The sequence below is a fragment of the Mobula birostris genome, chromosome 2, assembly GCF_030028105.1.
Source record: "Mobula birostris isolate sMobBir1 chromosome 2, sMobBir1.hap1, whole genome shotgun sequence".
Classification (NCBI taxonomy): domain Eukaryota; kingdom Metazoa; phylum Chordata; class Chondrichthyes; order Myliobatiformes; family Myliobatidae; genus Mobula; species Mobula birostris.
In genome coordinates, this window is record NC_092371.1 from 218255410 (window position 1) to 218280643 (window position 25234).

The window sequence follows — 25234 nt, forward strand, 5'->3', positions numbered from 1 at the left end:
TTTAATTACAAAATGACTATTTTTTAAGCAGAAGAATTAAGTTAAGTCTGCAAAATGATGTGTGCATGGTCATAGAATACAAGCAGTACTACTGATAATGGAAATCTAGAGAAGTGCATACAATGTGCTGGAGGAGCTCAGCAGGTCAGGTAACATCTGTGGATGGGAATAAACAGTCAATGTTTTGGACTAAGACCCTTCATCGGGACTGCAAAGGAAGGGGGAAGGAGTCATAGAATAGCCTTGGAGTCATTGATTGACTCAAAGTGTGGTCTCCCATGGGCCACAGTTTTGCAGCAGTTACAAAATGATAGAACCTAGGATGAAGACTCCTGGCCAAAGAAGGTAAAAACAGTCAAGAAGGTCACATCAGCTTAATACAGAATGAAATAAGGATGAACTGAAAAATTGCAACAAGGAATAAAATGGGAAGGAAAGAATGGGGTTGGAATAAGTTGATGGAAACAATGGTTTCTTACAACTACTATATCTAACAGCTGTAAGAGTTTGTCATGCTTAAGGTGAAAGATACAATTGGAACCATTGAGATGGTGCAGATGAAAAGGATCACGAGCATGCATGTGACAGTCCATATTTCTGAATGTCAGTTGTTACCGCAAAGTATTATAGACACGGCAAATCTGAAACAGAAACATAACGGCTAAATTGGTCAGAGTATCTTCATGGGAAAAAAAATCAGATGAAAGAACATTGACAATAAAAAGTAACTCTGTTTCTTCCACCACAAGTGCTGCTTGACCCAATGAGCATTTCCGGAATTTTCTGTTTTATTTCAGATCTGGGGCATCCACAGTATTATGTTTTTTTGAAGAGAGTTCTTCAACATGGAGAAACCTCCCAGGATCTCCCTCAGCACTGAATGGAGGAGATTATGTTGGAATACCGCGAAACATCATTAATTTGATGTTAACCAACAGGCTGCTTTGGTGATAACTGGCTTCGTTACATGGAAAATGTTGTAAACTAATATATACCTCATAATTCCCAAACATCTTCTATACCTCTGTTCACCTAGACCAGAATGTCTACTCCACTCAAACTTGCTGATATCAGGCATTATATGTCTGACAGACACTTTGGTTCCTCAATATATCAAATGCACATATTTATTTCTTTCAGCTTAGGTTTTATGTTTTTCACGACATTTTAGGTTTTATTTTATTTCAGTATTTGACTGGTGAAGAATTTAAACATATGTGAAGGGTAGCTTTACAGGACTATTGGGGGTACAACAGCCAGGAATACATACTGAGAAACTGGACCCATTACATCCATAACACCAAATTTAATTTTTTTTTAAAGTTTACAGTGACACATGAAGGTGACAACTCTCCCAGAACCTTGATTCCCAAATGATCTCTTCAAACTTGGCTCCAGATGGGAACTTTAATATATGAACACTTCAATGGGGCTTTATATAAATATTATTTTGGATTATAAAATCACTCCCTTTGGCGGCAACTATTTCCATTAAAATGACTTTCAGCGAGAAGCCGTTGTGGGGGCACAGCAGTTTCAATTACATTACAGTCTCTGGACCCCCAAGAGGAAGAAGTAGCTGTTGATCACAAACATATGTAATATTGGAAAATATGAATTTGTGGATATTAGGTAAGGCCAGGAAAGGAGCTGATGATGATACAGCCTATGATATATTATTTCACGGGCACTCATAGTTAAGATATTGGAGGCAACTAGTCCTTGTGTGATTGTACCATCTCAAATATTAGACAGTGTTTTTCAGCTTTAAACATTAAATATTAATGGTTGTCTCCATGAGTACTAGACATAGAATAATCTGCAGACGCATAAACCACATAACTGGGAATTGACTGTAACCTGTGCACCTATGAGGCATTCACTTATGAAACATAAAAAACACCAAAGCCAACTAACTGGAGTGTTTGGGTATCTGTAAGTGAGCTGTAGACTGCTAATGTAATGTTGAAGAGTGCAGTGTGCTATGAGGTGCTGACCTGCTCAGGGTCATTTGCAGTCTGCTCTTCCATGACAAACAGAATCAAGTTCACTGATATAAGACATGAAAATTGTTGTTCTGTGACAGCGGTGTGGTGCAGAAATAGCAAATTCTTGTAAATTACGATTATAAATAAATAAGCAAGTAGAGAAAAAGAGAAATAGTGAGGTAGTATTCATGGCTTCATGGACTTTCAGAAATCTCATCATCTTTGATGGTGGGGAGACTAGTGCCCACGATGGAAATAGCTGAAACTTCTTATGATCCCGTGCATTGGCACCTCCATACCAGATAGTGATGAAAACAGTCAGAATGCTCTATAATGAGGCTACAGCAGTCAGAAGCCTCTTATGATGCCATGTATTGGGAGGTACTACTGCAGTTGTACAAGGACTTGGTGAGACCACACCTGGAGTATTGTGTGCAGTTTTGGTCCCCTAATCTGAGGAAAGACATCCTTGCCATAGAGGGAGTACAAAGAAGGTTCACCAGATTGATTCCTGGGATGGCAGGACTTCCATATGATGAAAGACTGGATCAACTAGGCTTATACTCATTGGAATTTAGAAGATTGAGGGGGGATCTTATTGAAACGTATAAAATTCTAAAGGGATTGGACAGGCTAGATGTAGGAAGATTGTTCCTGATGTTGGGGAAGTCCAGAACGAGGGGTCACAGTTTGAGGATAAAGGGGGAGCCTTTTAGGACCGAGATGAGGTAAAACTTCTTCACACAGACAGTGGTAAATCTGTGGAATTCTCTGCCGCAGGAAACAGTTGAGGCCAGTTCATTGGCTATATTTAAGAGGGAGTTAGATATGGCCCTTGTGGCTAAAGGGATCAGAGGGTATGGAGGGAAGGCAGGTACAGGGTTCTGAGTTGGATGATCAGCCATGATCATACTGAATGGCGGTGCAGGCTCGAAGGGCTGAATGGCCTACTCCTGCACCTATTTTCTATGTTTCTATGCCTCCATATGAGATGCTGATACAAGCAGTCAAAGACCTCTCCACAGTTATCTGCAGAAATTTGCTAGAGAGCCTTTGGTGACATACCAAATTTCCCAGACTCTTCATGAAGTATAGTGTACTTGCTGGCATGACTTCACTGTGATGCACCAATATGTTGGGCCCAGGACAGATCCTCTGAGATGCTGATACCCAGGAACTTGAAAGTGCTCTTCCCTTCCACCACTGCCCTCTCAATGAGGACTGGTGCATATTCTCCCGATTCTCCCTTCCTGAAGTCTACAACCAATTCCATGTTTGTTACTGTGACACCACTCAACTGCCCAATCTGCTTCCCTCCTCGTCGTCATCTGAGATTCTGCCAACAGCGGTGGTGTCATCAACATCCTTGTGGTGTGCCTGTCCTGATTAGCAATGAGGAAGAGAGGTTTCCGTCAGCCTTTACTGACTGTGAGGAAGTCAAGAGTCCAGTCGCAGTGGTCCGTACAGAAGCTCAGGTTTTGAAGCTTGTTGTTTCAGAGTGCTAAGTCTGAGATACCTTTACATCAGAACTTGAAATGGAATTGGCTTATTATTGTCACATACTGAGATGCAGTGAAAAGCTTGTCTTCTGTATTGTTCATACAGATCAGGTAATGACACAGTGCACTGAGGCAGAACAAAGTAAAACAATGACAGTGCAGAATAAAGTGTAACGGCTACAGAGAAAGTGCAATGCAGGTAAGCAACAAGAAACTTTGCTTTCACCTTGTTTGCATAAGGGACTTAAAATATTGTGATCTGTTCCTTTGTCAGAGACAGTGAATCTGTAATCTGGCATTACTTAAGAGCAATGCTCGATGAGGAGCACATCAGATCATGGACCCACCGCATTATAGTGTTGAAATACTGCAATGACAACACCATAACTGCTTTACATTTATAACATGCATCAACCAGGAAAACAGGCTGAAAGTATCAAGAGGTCAACAAGAGAACTTCTTGTTGACGAAGTTCTTGTTCATCACTGAAGTTCTAACTTTGCAGTAGAAACTCTTAGCAATAGGAGTGTAGTGGACAAAAGTATGGATGAATATAGCAAACACGAGGAGATCTGCAGACGCTGGAATTTCAAGCAACACACATAAAAGTTGCTGGTGAATGCAGCAGGCCAGGCAGCATCTCTATCTCTAGGAAGAGGTACAGTTGATGTTTCAGGCCGAGACCCTTCGTCGGGACTAACTGAAAGAAGAGCTAGTAAGAGATTTGAAAGTGGGAGGGGGAGGGGGAGATCCGAAATGATAGGAGGAGACAGGAGGGGGAGGGATGGAGCCAAGAGCTGGACAGTTGAGTGGCAAAGGGGATATGAGAGGATCATGGGACAGGAGGCCTAGGGAGAAAGAAAAGGGGGAGGGGGGGAGGCCCAGAGGATGGGCAAGAGGTATAGTGAGAGGGACAGAGGGAGAAAAAGGATGTGTGTATATAAATAAATAAATAACTGATGGGGTACAAGGGGGAGTGGGGCATTAGCGGAAGTTTGAGAAGTCAATGTTCATGCCATCAGGTTGGAGGCTACCCAGATGGAATATAAGGTGTTGTTCCTCCAACCTGAGTGTGGCTTCATCTTTACAGTAGAGGAGGCTGTGGATAGACATATCAGAATGGGAATGGGATGTGGAATTAAAATATGTGGCCACTGGGAGATCCTGCTTTCTCTGGTGGACAGAGTGTAGGTGTTCAGCGAAATGATCTCCCAGTCTGCGTCGGGTCTCGCCAATATATAGAAGGCCGCATCGGGAGCACCGGACGCAGTATATCACCCCAGCCGACTCACAGGTGAAGTGTCGCCTCACCTGGAAGGACTGTCTGGGGCCCTGAATGGTAGTGAGGGAGGAAGTGTAAGGGCACGTGTAGCACTTGTTCCGCTTACAAGGATAAGTGCCAGGAGGGAGATCGGTGGGGAGGGATGGGGGGGATGAATGGACAATGGAGTTGCGTAGGGAGCGATCCCTGCGGAAAGCAGAGATGGGGGGGAGGGAAAGATGTGCTTAGTGGTGGGATCCCATTGGAGGTGGCAGAAGTTACCGAGAATTACACGTTGGACCTGAAGGCTGGTGGGGTGGTAGGTGAGGACAAGGGGGACCCTATTCCTGGTGGGGTGGTGGGAGGATGGAGTGAGAGCAGATGTGCGTGAAATGAGGGAGATGCGCTTGAGAGCAGTGTTGATGGTGGAGGAAGGGAAGCCTCTTTCTCCACCCTCCCACTTTCAAATCTCTTACTAGCTCTTTTTTCAGTTAGTCTTGACGAAGGGTCTTGGCCCGAAACTTCGACTGTATCTCTTCCTAGAGATGCTGCCTGGCCTGCTGCGTTCACCAGCAACTTTTATGTGTGTTGCTATGGATGAATATAGAACGTTTATGTACATGGGCTTAAGCATATATTTCATTTAAATTTCACAATGAGATTTCCTTTAAGTTCTTTCAGGCCACATGCCTGGGGTCTGAAAACTGGGAAAGCAAGGGCATGTCATTTTAAATGTTTTTGAAAAGCTTGCCTTATAAGAACACCAGGAAGTGGAAAAGTATGTGGCACTTCACCCCAAGCCTTTCTCTGTTCTTAAAAACAAGCAATCCTTCTGTCAGATGAAAGTTGTTTCTTAAAGTGTTCAGAGAATTATGAGGTTTTATATTATTAAAGCATTTGTTACTGTATTCTGGAGACAGAAATGTGATTTTGTTACAAACCTGAAGAGCTCTGGGCCATCATCTTGAATAAGTAAAGAAATGTTGGTGTTTAAAATATACCAAGATTCCAAAATAATGAGATTCTGGACAACAATAACTGCTCACATCAAGACGTACAAGGTGACAAGTAACTATGAAAAAATAAACTTACTGAATGTTACTGAAAGGTGACAAGTTAATATGAAAAATAAACTTACTGAATGTGGCACTCTGTTGATGTTGGATGGCTGCCTTTAATTAAGCTGCATTATGTTATTGAGTGGCAGGACAATTTGTGAAATACGCACTGACAGTATGATTCCAACAGCTAATATCATTACGTCGAGGTTGCTCTTTCAGAAGTTAGCAGTTATTTAGTTATTAGAAGAGTACTCTAGTAATAACATAAAAGAGTGATTGGATCACATAAAAGCTGGCACGTTTGATGCTTTATAAACTTGAAAATAAAACAGCTGAAGACTGAGGTTAGCTGTGCATTAGCATGCGACTCTCAGCCATGGGATCTGGTTTCAAAAGTAAGGCAAACTAATGAGAACAATATTTGGATTCTTATAACAGTTCTGATTGAAGTGTGTTTGGGCAGTATCAATTTCAACATTCAACCCAGCACCAACTGTAACCATGAAAAACTTTTGAATAATGTTATTTTAGCCAAATGGGAAGAAAATTACATTTTATGTTTCAAAGTCATTTTTATTACACATTACGAATATTTTGAAAAACACTACTCATAAAGTCAGACTAGCTATCCAAAACTGGCTTAAGTTGCATTTAATATGGGATGGAAAACAAACACATTTAGCTATTATTGACAATTTATTGGCTTTATGTGACTAAGTGTTAAGAGAAGTCTGGCAGCATAAAGTAAAATCTGGCAGGATCAGCAAGGAGTATCCTGACAGATTTTCCTCACTGCGCTCCACCCAGATGATAAACATATTCCTGTTACACTGTTAAATCCTTTATTTTAATTCAATATAATTATGTGAAACCCAGACTAGAATTGAGCAACCTAAATCCTCACTGAAAATGAAGTAAACTAGTGTTGTACTCTTGTGATTAAAAATACATCTTTTTCAAAAATAATAATTCAGGTTCGAATGGTTAACCTAGAAGTCTAATAGTCTCATAGGTCAGAATTTGTTGTTAGTCATAAGCTCCTCCAGTTCGGGTAGACCAGGTCTAATTTGATTTGAGCTTAAATCATCATCTAAGTAATGTGGATGAGTTGCTGACACTGGCTGCAATTCATTAGTGAACCCCCACTTTTGCAGGAACAACATCAGTTCACCTACCTTCAACCAACTGAATCAGATAACAGTAAAGGCTGGAGAATTGATGAGAGTAAAGTGTGGAAGTGGACAGCAAATTATGACAGCAGCAAGGGGCTGGTCACACTAGGTAGGTTTTCAAAGTCAAATTTATTGCCATATCCACAGGCGCAAAGAAAATCTTACTTGTAGTAACCTCGCAGGCACATATAACAGAAGCATAAGTTATACACAATTTTTACAAGGAAACACAAATAAAATGGAAAAGAAAAGTCCATTTTAATGCAAAGTAGTCATAGTGTTCCTAAACTGTAGTGGTCAGGGGGTTCTGCTTAACAACAATGTGCCTAAGCTCTCCTTTAACAAGGAAACTATTTTATGGCATATGTGAAGCAAGATGAATACCTTCTCTGTTCTTTGGAACAACAATTTACCCTTGAGTCAGAAACTATAATTTAAATTTTTCATCTGTTTTAGGCAGGGGCCATATAAATAAAGGGGCTAATGCTTCTTCAGATCACAATTGAGGATTTGAGATACTTTCAGCCTGAAGTGAGAAATTTTTCAGATATACTAAAGCAAAGGAAACTACTTACTAAAACTGTGTTTTCTTGTGCCCATTTTATGTATATAAAACAGCACAATGAGATCCAATTTCTATCCCAAATGTGCCATTGAAAATCCACACTCACTTAATGAATAAGATACAAGGTCTCAAATTCATTACCTGTGCAAAATAGAGTTTTAGCTTTTTCCCATTGAACTTTGTTTCGTGGAGCTCTATTCTGGCACGGGCTGCTACTTTGGGATTGGTGAAGTTAATTCGTACACGTCTGAAACTTTTAAACAGCTGGAATGTGGCATGGTCATCATAAGCCAAGAAAAGCGCTTCAAACTTCTCCTGTATTTAAGAAAGAAAACAAGATACTTAAATTTCGTATTTATTACCCAAAAGCGTGTTCTTCCATTTACAGACAAAATTCTTTGAAAATATCATAAGTTTCATTCAATGGCTCATTCCAGTTTCATTCAATGGCTCATTCCAGCCTCTCTCCTATCAGGATGTAAAGTTCACATGAAGGTGATAAGCAAATTGCATGTTTAAATAGGTTATAAGTCATTACAGATTGGAAATAATCCTGTGATGTGATTTAACAGAGAAGTGATGTTTGGAAATTCTTAAAGTTAAGATCAAGGCAGAAGGAAATAATTTTGATCTCAATTTATTTGAAAGCAAGAGTCTTTTGTCATTCAGATAATTGCAACAATATATATAGCCTTTATAGCCAAGGCATAAATCTTCACTTTCGCCACCTGACTACTGGCGGTATGGATCGCCTGCTCTTTGGAGCCTCCAAACAAATTTCATCCAGTATCACATTGCCATGCATGTCAGTGATGGATGGAATGGCTTACCTTGCATTAAGCTCCTTCATCAAGAGTTTTGAAAAGAATGCTGATGTAATATACATGTGAATGAATCTTTACACTATTTTCAGAAACTCTTAGAATACATTTTTGAAGACAAATTAGATTTGGAAACTTTATTCCGCTGTCAATTACATTTCTTCTCCTTCATCTCCTTTTCCACTTGCTTATGGATGTTGGTCAGCTCTCAGGATTTACTTCAATATTTAACTTGCATATCTAACTAGCAAGTAATCATCATTTTATCATAACGGGCATGCTCAATACACCAACCCAAAGTTGGGCAACACATCTATTTCCCAGGGGTAGATACTAGATGGTGATAAAGGTCTGAGTTTTTAAAAATTTTCTTTAATATACCCACAATAAGATCAATAAAAGATATTTGCTTTTGTCCTGGGTGAAATAGGATATCTAAAATATCAAGTGCATGATGCAATTAAGTTGGATAACTATGCCACAAGAATCACAAGTCTGAGACTAGTCCATTCCAACAAGTGCAAGAAAGCAGCGTGCGTACTTGGTAAAGCACAGGTAAAACAGCTAATATTAACAATAATGTTGTCTGTCGAGAGAAGGGTCTGCAGCAGATCCTGGCAATTGCTATGCAGGCAAACCTAACTTAATTTGCATATTTCCATTATGCGGACATTTAGCGGAAGTTCTGCTATCAAAAGTGGAGAGATGTCATTTATCTAGAGGAAAGAGAATGTTGTTGTTCGATTTGTGTGACAGACCAGGGCCTTCACTACTCTTGGAAGACAGTATGAGTACACCAGGCAGACATGAAAGTAATTACTTCTTTTTACACTCCACAAGTGGTCCAAGATTATGTTGTTCAGGCGCATCAGTAAAGCATTTACACTTCTTCCTCACTGCCAACCACAATGATCGCACCTATTCCTTCCACTCTGGCTTATTTAGTCCAGTAAGTGACTTCGCTCACTACGTCCCTGATCATGACCACCTCCTGCTCTCAGTTGTTGGTGATGATTTTCACGGGTCTCCATCTGTGGCTGTCTGTCATTAACTTTCCTTCTTGGCCCTGAGCAAAGCTTTCAATTGGCCAGTGGTCAGCTAGGAAACCAGTATGAAACTAATGGAAATCCTGTAATTAAGGCTGGCAGGATTTCCATGTCAGGTCAGGTTTTTTACCCTTTTCGAGCTTTCCTGAACCCTCTCTGTAAATCTGGTGCCAAAGGTCAGTAGAGAAAAGTAATAAATTATCAAGGAGCACCACTTTATTTAAACAGTATTCCATAAACTCATATGAAAATGTTTCCTATGGGCATATGGTCCAGAACACATAAAAGAAAATGTGGTAACATTTTTATTGTATTTGTATTTTTATGCGTGTTTGTCAATGTACAGAAAGAGGATATTCTATGATATTATCATGATGTATAGTCATTAAATATTCCAAGCCAGGAGGTGGTCAATTGGACCCTTCTCCACATATCCTTCTATTGTAAAAATACTTATGCATTCCCCCTATAAGGTTATTGCGAATCCTGCACCATATTAGACCATTTTATGCCCTAAACAATTAGAAAAAAAGGGAAACGTGTTTGTGTGTCAATTTACCATCTCACATGTCTAAATTACCCCATCATATGATCTGACAGGCTAGAGATAACTAAGCATCTTGTAATGACTCAGTTCTCACAGTTGAGAGCCAAAAACCTGTAGAAGAATAAACATCAGTTTCCCGAATTTTAGAAAGAACTAGAGTCTTCTCGTAACACTTGTTCAACAGTTATACAGATTGAACATTTTCAAATAGCAGGGAGAAATGTTTATTTTCTTTCTGTTTAGGGACAGACTCTAAAACTTTAATGTTTAAAGTTTCAGATTACTTGGATTAGAGTAATTTTGCATTGACGCCTAATTGTAAGTAATTACATCATACTACAGGTCTATGCAGGAAATGTATGGCATCAATATGATTCACATGTGAAAAATGAAATCTTGCATTAACTTCTGTGATTACTTAAAATAAGCAACTTTAGGGAGGGTGTTAGTATCAGAAGCTGCATGTTGCTCTACATGAAATCTGGAGAGGGGTACCAATTCAAATAGTTCAACAGGATCTCTACTGTTTGTATAATCATATATAGACCTTGATGTAAACTTTTTGAATATGAATTTACCTTCATGTGTCCTGAAATTTATAACCTGCCAACCATCTGTTTACCAGCCGGACCAGGATCAGCTTCTGGATTTAGCAATCTTCACTGAGAACAGCTTATGCAGAAAAGTTAATTTGAATTAGTGTGTAATGTTTGCACTGCTTCCTGGGTCTGCTTTCACATTTACTTTTATAATCATCTGTTCATTGTGTACTGTGTCATCGGGCATGGGCGATCATGGTCTTTCTTGACAAAATTTTCTATAGAAGTGGTATACTATCGTCTTCCTCTGTGACTTTTATAACAGTCTTTCCAATTCTACACAGTTAACTGCTCTTTGCATTCTGAAATTGTCATTAAGTGGTACTTCCTTCAGTCATATTTTACATTCCCTTTCAATCATTTGCTCTTTCGTTTGATTTCTTATGTTTTCCACTGTAACTTCTATAGATGTACAGTAGAGAGCATTCTGACAGGCTGCATCACTGTCTGGTGTGTGTGGGAGGGGAGGGGCTACTGCACAGGACCGAAAGAAGCTGCAGAAGGTTGTAAATTTAGTCAGCTCCATCTTGGTCACTAGCCTACAAAGTACCCAGGACATCTTCAAGGAGCGATGTCTCAGAAAGACAGCGTCCATTACTAAGGACCCCCCAGTACCCAGGACATGCTCTTTTCTCACTGTTACCATCAGGTAGGAGGTACAGAAGCCTGAAAGCACACACTCAGCTTCTTCAGCTCTGCCATCCGGTTCCTAAGTGGACATTGAACCCTTGAACACTACCTCGCTATTTTATATATATTATTTCTGTTTTTGCATGATTTTTAATATACTGTCATTAATTTATTTATTTATTCCTTCTATATTATGTATTGCACTGAACTGCTGCTAGGTTAACAACTTTTATGACACATGCCAGTGATAATAAACCCGATTCTGATTCTGTAATTTTAATTTTTCTTTTACCTCACATGTGCATTCAGGTATACATTGAAGGATGACCAAAGTATATTTGATATTCAAATAATGTTATTGAAAGTGTTCTAAGTTATGCAGCTGCTTAGCACCCCTCCAAAGTGGCTAACCTTCAGAAGTAGGGTAACTGCTGTAGCTGTCTAACATAAAGAGTACAAACTTCCCAAATGTGCAAACACTGAGAACATCATTTGGACCAGATGAACTACACCCCAGAATTCTGCTGGGGAGATAATAAAGATCTTTCAAGAATTACTGGAGTCAGAGAGGGTCTGAGAGGTCTGGAAAATCTCAAATGTGATACTTGTGTTTAAGAAGGGAAGGAGGCAAAAGACAGGAAATTATAAGCCGGGTAGTCTTACCTCAGTAGTTTGTAAGAATTTAGAATTCATTGTTAAGTGTGAAATTTCAGAGTACTTGGAAGTGTATGAGAAAAATAGGACAAAGTTTACACAGTTTCATTAAAGGAAGATCTTGCCTGGTAAAACTCTTATAATTCTTTATGGAAATAACAAGTAGATTAGACAAAGGCTGTTATTTGGATTTTCAGAAGGCCCTTAACAAGATGCAACACACGCAGCTGCTAAACAGAATAAGAGACCATGATGTTAGAAGCCAAGTATTCCTAATATTCCTGGATTTAATTGCTTCGGGTGTGATAGAATCGGAGGGACAAGAGGGGGTGGTGTTGCATTGCTTGTCAGAGAAAATATTACAGCAGTGCTCTGGCAGGATAGATTAGAGGGCTTGTCTAGGGAGGCTATTTGGGTGGAATTGAGGAATGGGAAAGGTGTAGTAACTCTTACGGGGGTGTATTATAGACCACCAAATGGGGAGCAAGAATTGGAGGAGCAAATTTGTAAGGAGATAGCAGATATTTGTAGTAAGCACAAGGTTGTGATTGTGGGAGATTTTAATTTTCCACACATTGACTGGGAAGCCCATACTGTAAAAGGGCTGGATGGTTTGGAGTTTGTAAAATGTGTGCAGGATAGTTTTTTGCAGCAATACATAGAGGTACCAAATAGAGAAGGAGCAGTGTTGGATCTCCTGTTAGGGAATGAGATAGGTCAGGTGACGGAGGTTTGTGCTGGGGAGCACTTTGGGTCCAGTGATCACAATGCTATTAGTTTCAATATAATTATGGAGAAGGATAGGACTGGACCCAGGGTTGAGATTTTTGATTGGAGAAAGGCTAACTCTGAGGAGATGCGAAAGGATTTAGGAGGAGTGGATTGGGACAATTTGTTTCATGGGAAGGATGTAATAGAGAAATGGAGGTCATTTAAAGGTGAAATTTTGAGGGTACAGAATTTTTATGTTCCTGTTAGGTTGAAAGGAAAGGTTAAACATTTGAGAAAGCCATGGTTTTCAAGGGATATTGGAAACTTGGTGCAGAAAAAGAGAGATATCTACAATAAATATAGGCAGCATGGAGTAAATGAGGTGCTCGAGGAATATAAAGAATGTAAAAAGAATCTTAAGAAAGAACTTAGAAAAGCTAAAAGAAGATATGAGGTTGCTTTGGCAAGTAAGGTGAAAATAAATCCCAAGGGTTTCTACAGTTATATTAATAGCAAAAGGATAGTGTGGGATAAAATTGGTCCCTTAGAGAATCAGAATGGACAGCTATGTGTGGAGCCAAAAGAGATGGGGGAGATTCTGAACAATTTCTTTCCTTCAGTATTCACTAAGGAGAAGGATATTGAATCATGTAAGATAAGGGAAACAGATAGGGAAGTTATGGAAACTATGATGATTAAAGAAGAAGAATATAAGAGTGGATAAGAATGAATAAGACTTTTAAGGAATATAAAGGTGGATAAGACTCCAGGTCCTGACAGGATATTCCCTAGGACCTTGAGGGAAGTTAGTGTGGAAGTAGCAGGGGCTCTGAGAGAAATACCTCAAATATCATTAGAAACGGGGATTGGCGTATTGCTCATGTTGTTCCACTGTTTAAAAAGGGTTCTAAGAGTAAACCTAGCAATTATCGGCCTGTGAATTTGACATCAGTGGTGGGTAAATTGATGGAAAGTATTCTTGGAGATGGTATATACAATTATCTGGATAGACAAGGTCTGATCAGGAACAGTCAACATGGATTTGTGCGTGGAAGGTCATGTTTGACAAATCTTATTAAATTTTTTGAAGAGGTTACGAGGAAAGTTGACAAGTGTAAAGCGGTGGATGTTGTCTATATGGACTTCAGTAAGACCTTTGACAAGGTTCCACACGGAAGGTTAGTTAGGAAGGTTCAATCGTTAGGTATTAATATTGAAGTAGTAAAATGGATTCAGCAGTGGCTGGATGGGAGATGTCAGAGAGTAGTGGTGGATAACTGTTTGTCAGATTGGAGGCCGGTGACTAGTGGTATGCCTCAGGGATCTGTACTGGGTCCAATGTTGTTTGTCATATACATTAATGATCTGGATGATGGGGTGGTAAATTGGATTATTAAGTATGCAGATGATACTAAGATAGGTGGAGTTGTGGATAATGAAGGAGGTTTTCAAAGCTTGCAGAGAGATTTAGGCCAGTTAGAAGAGTGGGCTGAAAGATGGCAGATGGAGTTTAATGCTGATAAATGTGAGGTGCTACATTTTGGTAGGACTAATCAAAATAGGACATACATGGTAAATGGTAGGGCATTGAAGAATGCAGTAGAACAGAGGGACTAGGAATAATGGTGCATAGTTCCCTGAAGGTGGAATCTCATGTGAATAGGGTGATGAAGAAAGCTTTTGGTATGCTGGCCTTTATAAATCAGAGCATTGAGTATCGGAGTTGGGATGTAATGTTGAAATTGTACAAGGCATTGGTAAGGGCAAATTTGGAGTATTGTGTACAGTTCTGGTCACCAAATTATAGGAAAGATGTCAACAAAATAGAGAGAGTACAGAGAAGATTTACTAGAATGTTACCTGGGTTTCATCACCTAAGTTACAGAGAAAGGTTGAACAAGTTGGGTCTTTATTCTTTGGAGCATAGAAAGTTGAGGGGGGATTTGATAGAAGTATTTAAAATTATGAGGGAAGTAGATAGAGTTGACATGGATAGGTTTTTTCTATTGAGAGTGGGGGAGATTCAAACAAGAGGACATGAGTTGAGAGTTAAAGGGCAGAAGTTTAGGGGTAATATGAGGCGGAACTTCTTTACTCAGAGTGGTAGCTATGTGGAACGAACTTCCAGTGGTTGAGACAGGTTTTATGTTGTCATTTAAATTTAAATTGGATAGCTATATGGACAGGAAAGGAATGGAGGGTTATGGGCTGAGTGCAGGTCAGTGGGACTAGATGAGAGTAAGGGTTTGGCACGGTCTAGAAGGGCCGAGATGGCCTGTTTCCGTGTTGTAATTGTTATATGGTTATATGGTTAAAAGTACTAATGTGGATATAAGATTGGCTGACTGGCAGAATCCAGTGAGTGGGCACTAAAGGGTCCTTTTTCAGGATGTGCTCCACAGGGGTCAGTGTTGGGTTTGCAACATTTCAGTTTTCCAATAATGATCTGGATGAAGGAACTGCTGGCATTTTGGCCAAGTTGGCAGACAATACCAAGATGGATAGAGGCACAGGGAGTATTGCAGAGAAAGGAAGCCTGTAGAAGGACTTGGACAAGTTGGGAGAATGGGAGTGTGAGTTGTTACACATTGCTAAGAAGAATAAAGGTTTAGATGGAAGGGAAAAAAAATTTAGAAATTGGTAATGCAAAGTGACTTTGGAGCCCTAGTTCAGGATTCCCTCAAGGTTAACTTGCAGGTTGAGGTAGTATTTCAGAAGCATTTTGAGAGTAAGAGAATATATGAACAAGTATGTACTACTGAAGTTTTATAAAGCATTTGCCAGATCATATTTGGAATATTGTGGGCAATTGTGAATCGCTTATCAAAGGAAGGATGTGTTGGCACGAGAGAGCATCCAGTGGATGTTCATAAGATTGATCCTTGGAATAAAAGGCTTAAGGTATGAGGAGCTTTTGATGTCTCTGGATCTGTACTCAAAAGGGTTCAGAAAGAGAGAGGATCTCATTGAAACCTACTGAAAGGCCCGGAGAGAATGGACGTAGAGAGCTGTTTCCATCAGTAGGCATTTAGAATCTGAGGACAGAGCATCAGAATAAATAGACATCCCTTTAAAACTGAGATGAGTGGGAATTTATTTAATCAGGAGGTGGTGAATCTGTTGAATTCATTGGCACAGAGTTGTGGAGGTTGTCAATGGCTGTATTTTAGGCGGAGATTGATAGGCTCTTGATTGGTAAGTGGGTTAAGGGTTATGGGGAGAAGATGGGGCAATGGGTTTGAAAACATCAGCTATGTTTGAATGGTGGAACAGCCTCAGTTTTGCTCCTGTATTTTATGGTCTCTCGATGTAAGAGTTTGCAGTGGATTGTATCAATTGGTCAAAAATGAAGTAATGCTAGCAATTAAAATATACTTTGTATGCAATGACTTATTTCTTATGGTTAAATTATTATGAGCATAGATGTCATTCATAAAGTGAGTTTGTCATTATGAAGAAGAACAGTTTAAACATAAAGAATTTTCAGAAAATTTAGCTACAGCCTGCATGGTGAAGCTCTCATGATCTTCCCCAGAGAGATCTGCTACCACAAATAGGGACAGAGCCTGCTTGATTTAGCAGTGGACATAATAAAGTTTCTGTTCTATGTATTATATTTTCTCCATAAAACATCTCAATTCTCTTTAATTAAGTGATACGATGCTATAATTCAGTCTCAGTAGCACTTTTAAATGTCCAAATACAGGGGCAATTAAAATGAAATCAAAATAATTCAGCTCAGCATTTATTCAATTGGGAAAATTAGAAGAAATATTAATAGTGTTTAATATCGCTTAATGTTCATAAGTAAAATGTATCACTGGAGAACAACATCTGATACACCCCAGGCATACCTATGAATAACATAAAATACAGTATCTTATATACAGGGAGTACATGATCACACAACCTTCACTGAAGTCTCTTGGGGATTAAGTTCATTGTATTACACTAGAAATGTCAACATTTATGCTTTATGATCCCCCAATATCATTTCTAGCTGAATTTATTATTATTTAAAATATAACTGTCAGTCTCATATTTTCAGTGCATTTTGTCTCTAAACATAAATATGGTTATTTTCCTCATATTTTATTAACAATTATTAAAATATTGGGAGAATAAGAGTGAAGGTAGGCTCCAACACTATTCCAATTTTACATCTATTGACATTGCAGTGCACTCTATATTCATTATTGTCAATAGCCTTTCTTTATGGAAAAATGAGTATTTTGTGCTGCTATTCAGTAATTCAATTTTGTTTCCAAATAAGTTGTCAAATGATCTCCTTTGTTGAAAATTGAAGATACCTTTCGATTCACCAGTGTGTCATGTGGCTGAATGAAGAATCCTGACTGTAAGAAAGTAATTTTTTATTTTAGCATTTCAAACGTTTGGGTTGCCTCGCAATGAGCAGAATTTTATAAAATACTGTAAAGCATAAGTATGCATATTTGCCAAAGAAGATCTGTTAAATAAGTTCACAGTTAAATACCTCTACAATTGCCAATGTCATCATCCTTCCTGACTGATGTTCAAAATGAAAATTAATAATTTTTATCCTCTACTTTATATTTAAATCTAAGCTGAACTTTGTCCTTTGCATCTCCTCTTGGACCACTTCCTTCAAACCATTAGGTCACCAGATACTGCCCCTTTTCCATCACATTTTATGATTCCTTTGCTCACTTGGATGACCTTCTGTACCTCACCTTCCAAATGTTGCCACTTATCTAATCATCTTACAATTTACTATATCAAATATAGCCAGCCTAATTACCTCTAATCCCCAGTGATTCATCATTTTGAATATACATTCCTTTATCTTCTGGCCTCATCCAATCTCTACAGTCTGTTTTAAGCCTCCAGAGCCCTGCATTCTTCTTATTTTTGTCTCTTGTTCATCACTGACTCACCACTCCATGTGAATTAATTCATTTATGAAGTTCCCTTCAACTTCACCCCTGTGACCAAGTGTTGGTCATCACGGCTACTATTCCGTTCATTGTCACAATATCCATTTTATCCTTGTCTGTGAAGCACCTTGAATACTTTTGTTATGCAAAACACCATATCAATGCAAGTAATGTTTTAAAACACTATAAAGAAAACAAAAATTACTTGTAATTATAGGACACCTCTCAAAACATCAGGATGTCTTAAATTACTTCAGATCCAATGAAGAAATTTTCAATTGTAGCTACTGTTATAATGTAGGCAAATACAGATGCCAATCTGTTTACTGCAAACAGCAATGCATTGCCTGATCAAAAATACACACTCTTATGGCTTTGGTTTCCAATGTACTGGGAAAATTATCCCAGAACCATTGCCTTTGAATGGAAAATCCTACAAAAAGTAGAAGATAAGGCCCAGTCCATCACAAGTAAAGCTCTCTCCTCCATTGAGCACATCCATATGAAATGCTGTCGCAGGAAAGCAGCACCTATCATCAGGGATTTCCCCCCCCACCCCCAACAACCTGGGACATGCTCCCTTCTCACTACTGTCGTCAGCAGGAAGGTACAGGAGCTTCAAGACTATAATTACTAGGTTCATAAACAGTTATTGCCCTCAACAATCAGGCTCTTGAACCAAAGGGGAAAACTTCACTCACCTTCACTTCCTCCATCACTGAAATGTTCCCACAATCTATGGACTCACTTTCAAGGGCTCTTCATCTCATGTTCTCAGTATTTATTGCTTAAGTATTTATTATTATTTCTTTCTTTTTGTATTTGCACAACTTGCTGTCTTTTGTGAACTGGTTGAATGCCCTAGTTGGTGCGGTCTTTTATATATTCTGGTATGGTCATTATTCTATGGTTTTATTGAGTATGCATGCAAGAAAATGAGTCTCAGGGTTGTATATGGTGACATATATATACTTTGAAAAATTTGCTTTGAATTGTAACATAACCTCAGTATCTTTCCTCTCTTTTTGGACTTCCTATTTAATTTAATTTTCTTCTTTTACACATACCTATTGTAATTTATACTCTTTATTAATATGTATTGCAATGTACTATTGCTGCAAAATAGCAAATTTCCTGACATATGCTAACACGGGGAAATCTGCGGATGCTGGAAATTCAAGCAACACACACGAAATGCTGGTGGAATGCAGCAGACCAGGCAACATCCATAGGAAGAAGCACAGTCGACGTTTCGGGCCCCAGACCCTCGAAACATCGACTGTGCTTCTTCCTGAGGATGCGGTCTGGCCTACTGCATTCCACCAGCATTTTGTGTGTGTTTCCTGACATATGCCAGTGATATTAAACTTGATTCTGATTCTTTTTAGAGTAGTGATAGATAGCAGGCACTTTAGAAAGTCAATATTTGCAGTGTACTGCACTTAAATATCAGTGCTGATGCCGCATGTGAAGAATAGTTTTAGCTTTATGAACTGACCCTTTCTAGACAAGGGATGTTGGTGTTAAAGCCAGATACATCCACAGTTGCAGCAAGCATGAGTGAATCAAACGCAGATTGACAATCAAGCCTGGTAAGAAGTTCAAGTTCATCCTGATCTATATCTTCCTGTTCTGCTTTTTGACGTATACTCTATTCAGCAACTGAGCCACAGTAAAATGCAACAGAACACTACCAGAAGTCTACAAACCACAGATTGCAGTGTTAAAGCAAAATCAAGATGGTTTTGCTAGATTTTTAAATATTTTGCATTTGCTCCTTCGAGAGTATTCTAGCGTACTAGAGAGGATATTCTAGTAAAAGGAAAAGGACAAAATCTGTACTGCACATACACACACACACACACACACATACACACACACATATATATATGTATTTTTTAATGTATGCGTGTGCATTTGGATGACAGGAAGAACAAAGGGCTGACTGCAAGGCATCAAAGGGACTTGAGAATGGCCCACTTAATGTTTCAATGCACAGGCACAACAAAAGCCTTGATATCATCTGCCTGAGAGCATAATGAAAATCTAATTCATGTTCCAGCATTGCAGTGACAGCTACTGAGGTCACAGCATGGCACTCAATTGCCTTTGCTCACTCTGAAACAGTACACATCTTCAATTTAATTCATTGAATGACGCACATATCTGTGATGCAGCTGCAGCCAGTTGGGAAACAAAGACTGCCGCAAATGAAGTCCAGGCTTTTGTTTCATTTTATTTTTGCTTCACAAATAGGGCAAAATAATGCTTTTACTCAGGAGATTTGTAAATGAATTTTCCTAAAATGATAAACCTTGGTTGCATTAAATTGCTAGGTACTTTTCTATAATCAATAATAACACAATTGTTTTCAAATTCCAGAATTAAACCAATATGCTCAAAGGGATTTCAGAATGCACTGTACAATTTATTTTTAAATATAAGCAATAGAGTGGGATTTGTGCAACTCATCAGAATAACGGTACACTTCTTTCATGCAAAATAATTTATTAATTGTGATCTGAAGGCTGTCATTTAATGAGGATGTTTATTGAATAATAATATTTTCCTGAGATCTTGGGGAATACACTAAAGATTGTTTCTTTAATCTCTGCCGTGCTATTGTTAGGCTTAGACAAATTTAATAAAATCATCTGAAATTAGTAATTTGTTACAAGGATAGGCCAAGTTAATTAACACAGTCTTAATTAAACAGTTTGGAAAAATGTTAAGCAATGCATGAAGACATTCACATCAACGGAGATATTTTAGTGTTTATGTTTGCTGTAATGTCTCAGAAAGATAATGTGGTTCAATAAGCAGCTTGGAATGCTGTTTGATACAAATGAGAAAGCCTGTTAATAGCTAATGTAAATGGTTCTGATAAAGTAAATACATACTTAAGATGATTTTCTAAGCTTTTAAAAGCATTTTTAGCCCGATTCTTTTGTTCTCTTGATACTTAAATCTCTTTTTTTCCCCATTTCTATCAAGTGGCTTTTATACCAGCAGGTTTGCAATTCTTTTTGAATTGTCCTTTGGTCAAAAATTGAGGACGTGCAGTGATTAATAAGAATGCAGTAACTTTGGAAGCTATAATCATGAGTGATTTATCATTGTTTTTTTTATTGGATCAGCTCTGGAGACTCTGGATCTTTATTATTAATCCAAACAACACATCCCATCAGAGGTTGAAACGCATAATGCAGCATTCTTCTATTCATTCATGGGACTGAGCAACATGCCCTAAGAAGGAAATGAAGAAAATGACATGATCGCCATTTACCGCCCTTCCCCACACCGCGTGCAAAGGTCAGTCGTACCTCGACCTGCTGCAGGCCACGTAGTGAGATATTCTGCGAGGGAGCAAGATCGAGGATTTTAACTCAGTGGCAGTAAAAATAAGAGCAAGACCTTTCTAACTAGGATACAGCATTAATCTGCCGAGATCCAGGATTCAGGAAGTGATGTCAAAAAAGCCCAAGTATGTTGCTGCAGTGCACGGTGCGGACACCACATACTGAATCGCTGACGCACTAGCAGGAGAGGCAATGTTTATGGTGCCAATCATCAAAGAGTATTTCTGCACACTCATAATTCATGCTTTGTCAGTAGTGAAAAGAAGACTCAGTACATGATTCACCCAGCATGTAGCTACTCACTTGCTATGCTTGCCCCTGTTTGAGAGATTAAGATCACGGAAAAGATTACCCTCTAGAACTCATCTAGGTCACCTACAATGTAATCTCCAACAGGTTATTAAGGATGCCTTTAAATTTTAAACAATTTGCCTATTTAACCCTGATATTCCGTATACATACTGCCTTGTGTGTGACAGGTTGTTGTGTGTTCTGCATATATTATATATAAATTGCTTGATTTAATATTACCAGTGTAATGTTATTGAAAATTGCAATTGAAATTGCACACACAACTGGGGACTTGTCATGCACATTAAAAAAAAAGTGTTTGGCAATTTAATTACTTTGTATAAAGTATGCTTTATGACTGCACTAAGTAACCAAATGCTAATATTACCGACAGTTACTTACAGCTCATGTCCCTGTAAGGATATTCAGTGAGCACAGAAATATTGATCTGAAATGTAAAAAGCAAACTGCAGGAGAACAAGGATCCAAGATTTTCTGATCTATCTGACTTCTACATTTCTTGGATGCCACAGTTTTTCATGCTTATCATGCCACAGATATTTCTGAGGTTCTAGAGAACTGCTATGGAAAATGTGGACTTTTTAACATTTTTATTCAGAATTGTGGAGCTTTTGGGGACTGAGGTTCCAATTAAAATTGAAATTCATGTTGAACTGTGAAATGATATTTCTTTGTGAAAAAATTAAGGAAGACATGAATGTCATATTTTAAATAATCTGAGGGAAAATCTTATTTTCCCATAAATAACTACCTACTCCATATAAACTCAGTGGCCACTTTATTAGGTACCACCGAGTGCATGTTCGTCATCTTATGTTTCTGTAGCCCATCTGCTTCAAGGTTCGACATGCACATTTGGAGATGCTTTTCTGCGCACCATTGTTGTAACTTGAGTTACTGTCGCCTTCCTGTCAGCTTGAACCAGTCTGGCCATTCTCCTCTGACCTCTTTAATTAAAAAGGTATATTCACTCGCAGAGCTCGTTGGATTTCTTTTTTTTTTGCACCATTCTCCATTAATTCTAGAGACTCTTGTGCGTGAAAATCCCAGGAGATCAGCAATTTCCGAGATATGCCAGCCACCCTGTCTGGCACCAACAATCATTCCTCTGTCAGAATCCACATTTCATCCACTTTCTGATGCTTGAACAACATCTGAACCCCTTGACCACGTCAGCGTGCTTTGAGTTGCTGCCATATGACTGCCTCATTAGATATTTGCATTAACAAGCAGGTGTGCAGGTGTACCTAATAAAGTGGCCACAGAGTGCATCATGTCTGATTTACCCTCATTGTTTACTGCTAATCCTCATTCAAGATAATAAAGAAGTGAAAAGAAATTAAACAACTGCCCAAAATGTGAATATTACAGACATCCCACCCTGCAAAAACTCATTTCAGGGAGGTAGCACCACTAATTTGCAGGAGACTCCCGGAACTTCCGGGAGAGGTGGGATGTCTGCAATAGAGTGGCTCCTTAGCAGCTAGCCAGCTAGATTAAATAACGTTAGCTATGCTAATGAATGAATGACACCTGTTAAATTCACCTCAACATATCTTTTACAGTCTTAACCCACCATGGGCAATAGAAAAGTCACTGTTGCAAACAGTGCAGCGAGCAACACTGTCATTATTTTCACCCCTATTAGGCAGGGGTACACTTTAGTGTAGTCTGGGGTGAAGCACGTTTTATATTTTCTTTTTTTGGAACACTCTGCCATAGTGCGCTCTCGCTCTCTCGTGCGCGCTCTCCCTCTCTCTCTCGTGGTCGCTCTCGCTTGCTTTCTCTCTCTTGTTCTCGCGCTTGCTCGCTCTCAAAAAAATTGATTTCCGTGATATAGTATATAATTTGCGGGCATCAGGGAGCCACTATTAATATGCGGGAGACTCCCAGAACTTCCGGTAGAGGTGGGATGTCTGATATTATGTAGAAGGCTTATACTAAACTGGGTTCTGGTTAAAAATTCAACTGTATTAGTACACTGATCAGAAATTCAGATGCGATTATGGATGGTATTTTGCAACACAGTGCTGGAGCAAACCATACCAGAGGAACCATCAACTGACAGGCTTCAAATGTCTGTATCAGTGCATCCAGCTCATTCTGCACAGCTGCTAATGTGGCTTTGTCGTCGAGCCAGGAGCTGGCCCACAACAGCAAATGGAATCCTGCCCACCTAGTCCCAACTGAAACAACTTCTGCTGTCAAAATATCAGCGTCTGCATGTAGAGACAAAGCCAGTCACTCAGTTATTCTGAATTTCAGTCACTTTCTAACTTTGGCCAAGGACGGAATCATTATGCCAGGATCAAATACAGTAAAAAGAATGGTGATGTGGAGACACTGAACAGATCATTTGTTGATTCAGACTTGTGGGAGGCCAAGTAGAAATAACCAATAGGAATTAATGAACTTTGAAGTATTGCCCCATGGATTCAGAAACTGGGGTGGGAGAGGACAAGGGTTTGCGATGCTGAGCTAATCTATCCTTAAATTGGATTACTGGAGGAAAGGAATATCAGCAGAAATGGACACTGAGTTAGACAATTATTGGAGGTGTGGAACAACCTCCAATATAAAGCCTTTGAATTAATGTCAAAGGAATTATGATGATCGAATTCTGTCGAAGGCTTTTCCAACTATCCTACTTCCGATGGAAACCCATCAGAGATGCAGAATGCATGTACCCATTCCCAACCAGTCATACCATTTCCCAGGATTTGGGTGGTAGACTGATCAGGCCTGCAGGGAATTTTTGGGGCTGAGGGGAAACTTGGTCTGCAAAAGGAGAGACTTGCATTGATTTTGCGTCTGCACATCCTGGCCCGGACTTCCTGAAGCTGCTTTTGTAATTTTATATGCGGTCGCTGAATTAACATGGTGGAAATTTTGCACACTGCAAAGCTGTATAAACAGAAATGTAATAATGACCAGACATTAACTGCCGCTCTCTGTATGGAGTCGGTACGTTCTCCCCGCAATCACCTGAGTTTCCTCTGGGTGCTCCAGATCCCTCCCACAGTCCAAAGGCATACTGGCCAATAGGTTAATTGGTCATTGTAAATTGTCCTGTGATTTGGTTACGGTTAAATCAGGCATTGCTGGGCAGTGCGTCTTGAAGGGCCAGAAGGGCCTGTTTCACATTGTGTCTCAATAAATAAGTAAAAAGTGAGTTCTTTTTATGATGCTGGACTGACTAGGAGATTGACAAAGACCCCCTCACCTCAAATAGCGTTCTTTTGCACCCACCTGAGAGATGGGCAAAGCTGTTTTTTAAATTTGAATGCCTCCACCTGAGTGTGTAACAATACCACAGGCCTCACAGGTGTGCCAGCCTAGAGTTTTGTGCTCAAGTCCTTGGAGATATTTAAATCCAAGCCCCTGTTATTTAAGTGTGAGAGTACTGAGAAATGACTGACAATTTTTTTCCAGGAAGGCTATACAATGACACATTTGCCGAAGAGTGCATAGTCCTCATGAGACTTTAAAAATGGTGAAAATGATCTATAAGGTATCAGTAGAGTTCCAAAAGTATGTATTATTTTGAAACAAGATCACAACTAGATTGCTATATATGTCATTCTGATGATTATACATCAGGTCACAAGTTTTAAATGATACAAGATTAATCTCTTCCATGAGTTTAGCAAGTAAATGGTTGGAGCAGAATTTCTAGTCATAATAAGTAACGTTTACAAGAAACAGGAGTAAGTTTCCAAGGTGAAACAAGGTGATTGAGATTGGATGGCAATAAGGAGCAGAAAAAGATTTAGGCATGCCACAAACTTCATAGAATAATTATGAATATTGGCCATTGTAAAATTGACCCTGGGTGTGTGTAGAGTTGCTGAGGATGTGGGAGAATAAAACTGGAACTAATGTAGAATTGGTGCAAATGGGTGATTCATGGTTGATCCAGTGGTAGTCGGCCGAAAGGCCTGTTTCTGTATCACGACAACAGCCATAGATCATACCTGTGATGAGTGGTAGAACAATGGACAGATATGATGGAAATAAGGCCTGGTTTTATCAGCAACAATTTGCCTTCCTATAACAACTTTAACATAATCAGGTAAAATTGAGTCCTGAGATT

General features: G+C 39.2%; 1 protein-coding gene across 2 annotated transcripts in view; it reads right to left on the bottom strand.

The window, feature by feature from the left end:
• The window catches only part of rcan2 (regulator of calcineurin 2), a 380425-nt gene that overhangs the window by 87068 nt on the left and 268123 nt on the right, over positions 1–25234 (bottom strand). For both annotated transcript variants that reach the window (XM_072251469.1, XM_072251470.1), the window contains one exon: positions 7688–7861. In XM_072251469.1, the coding sequence (XP_072107570.1) occupies positions 7688–7861 (174 nt within the window). The remainder of the gene's footprint in view (positions 1–7687; positions 7862–25234) is intronic.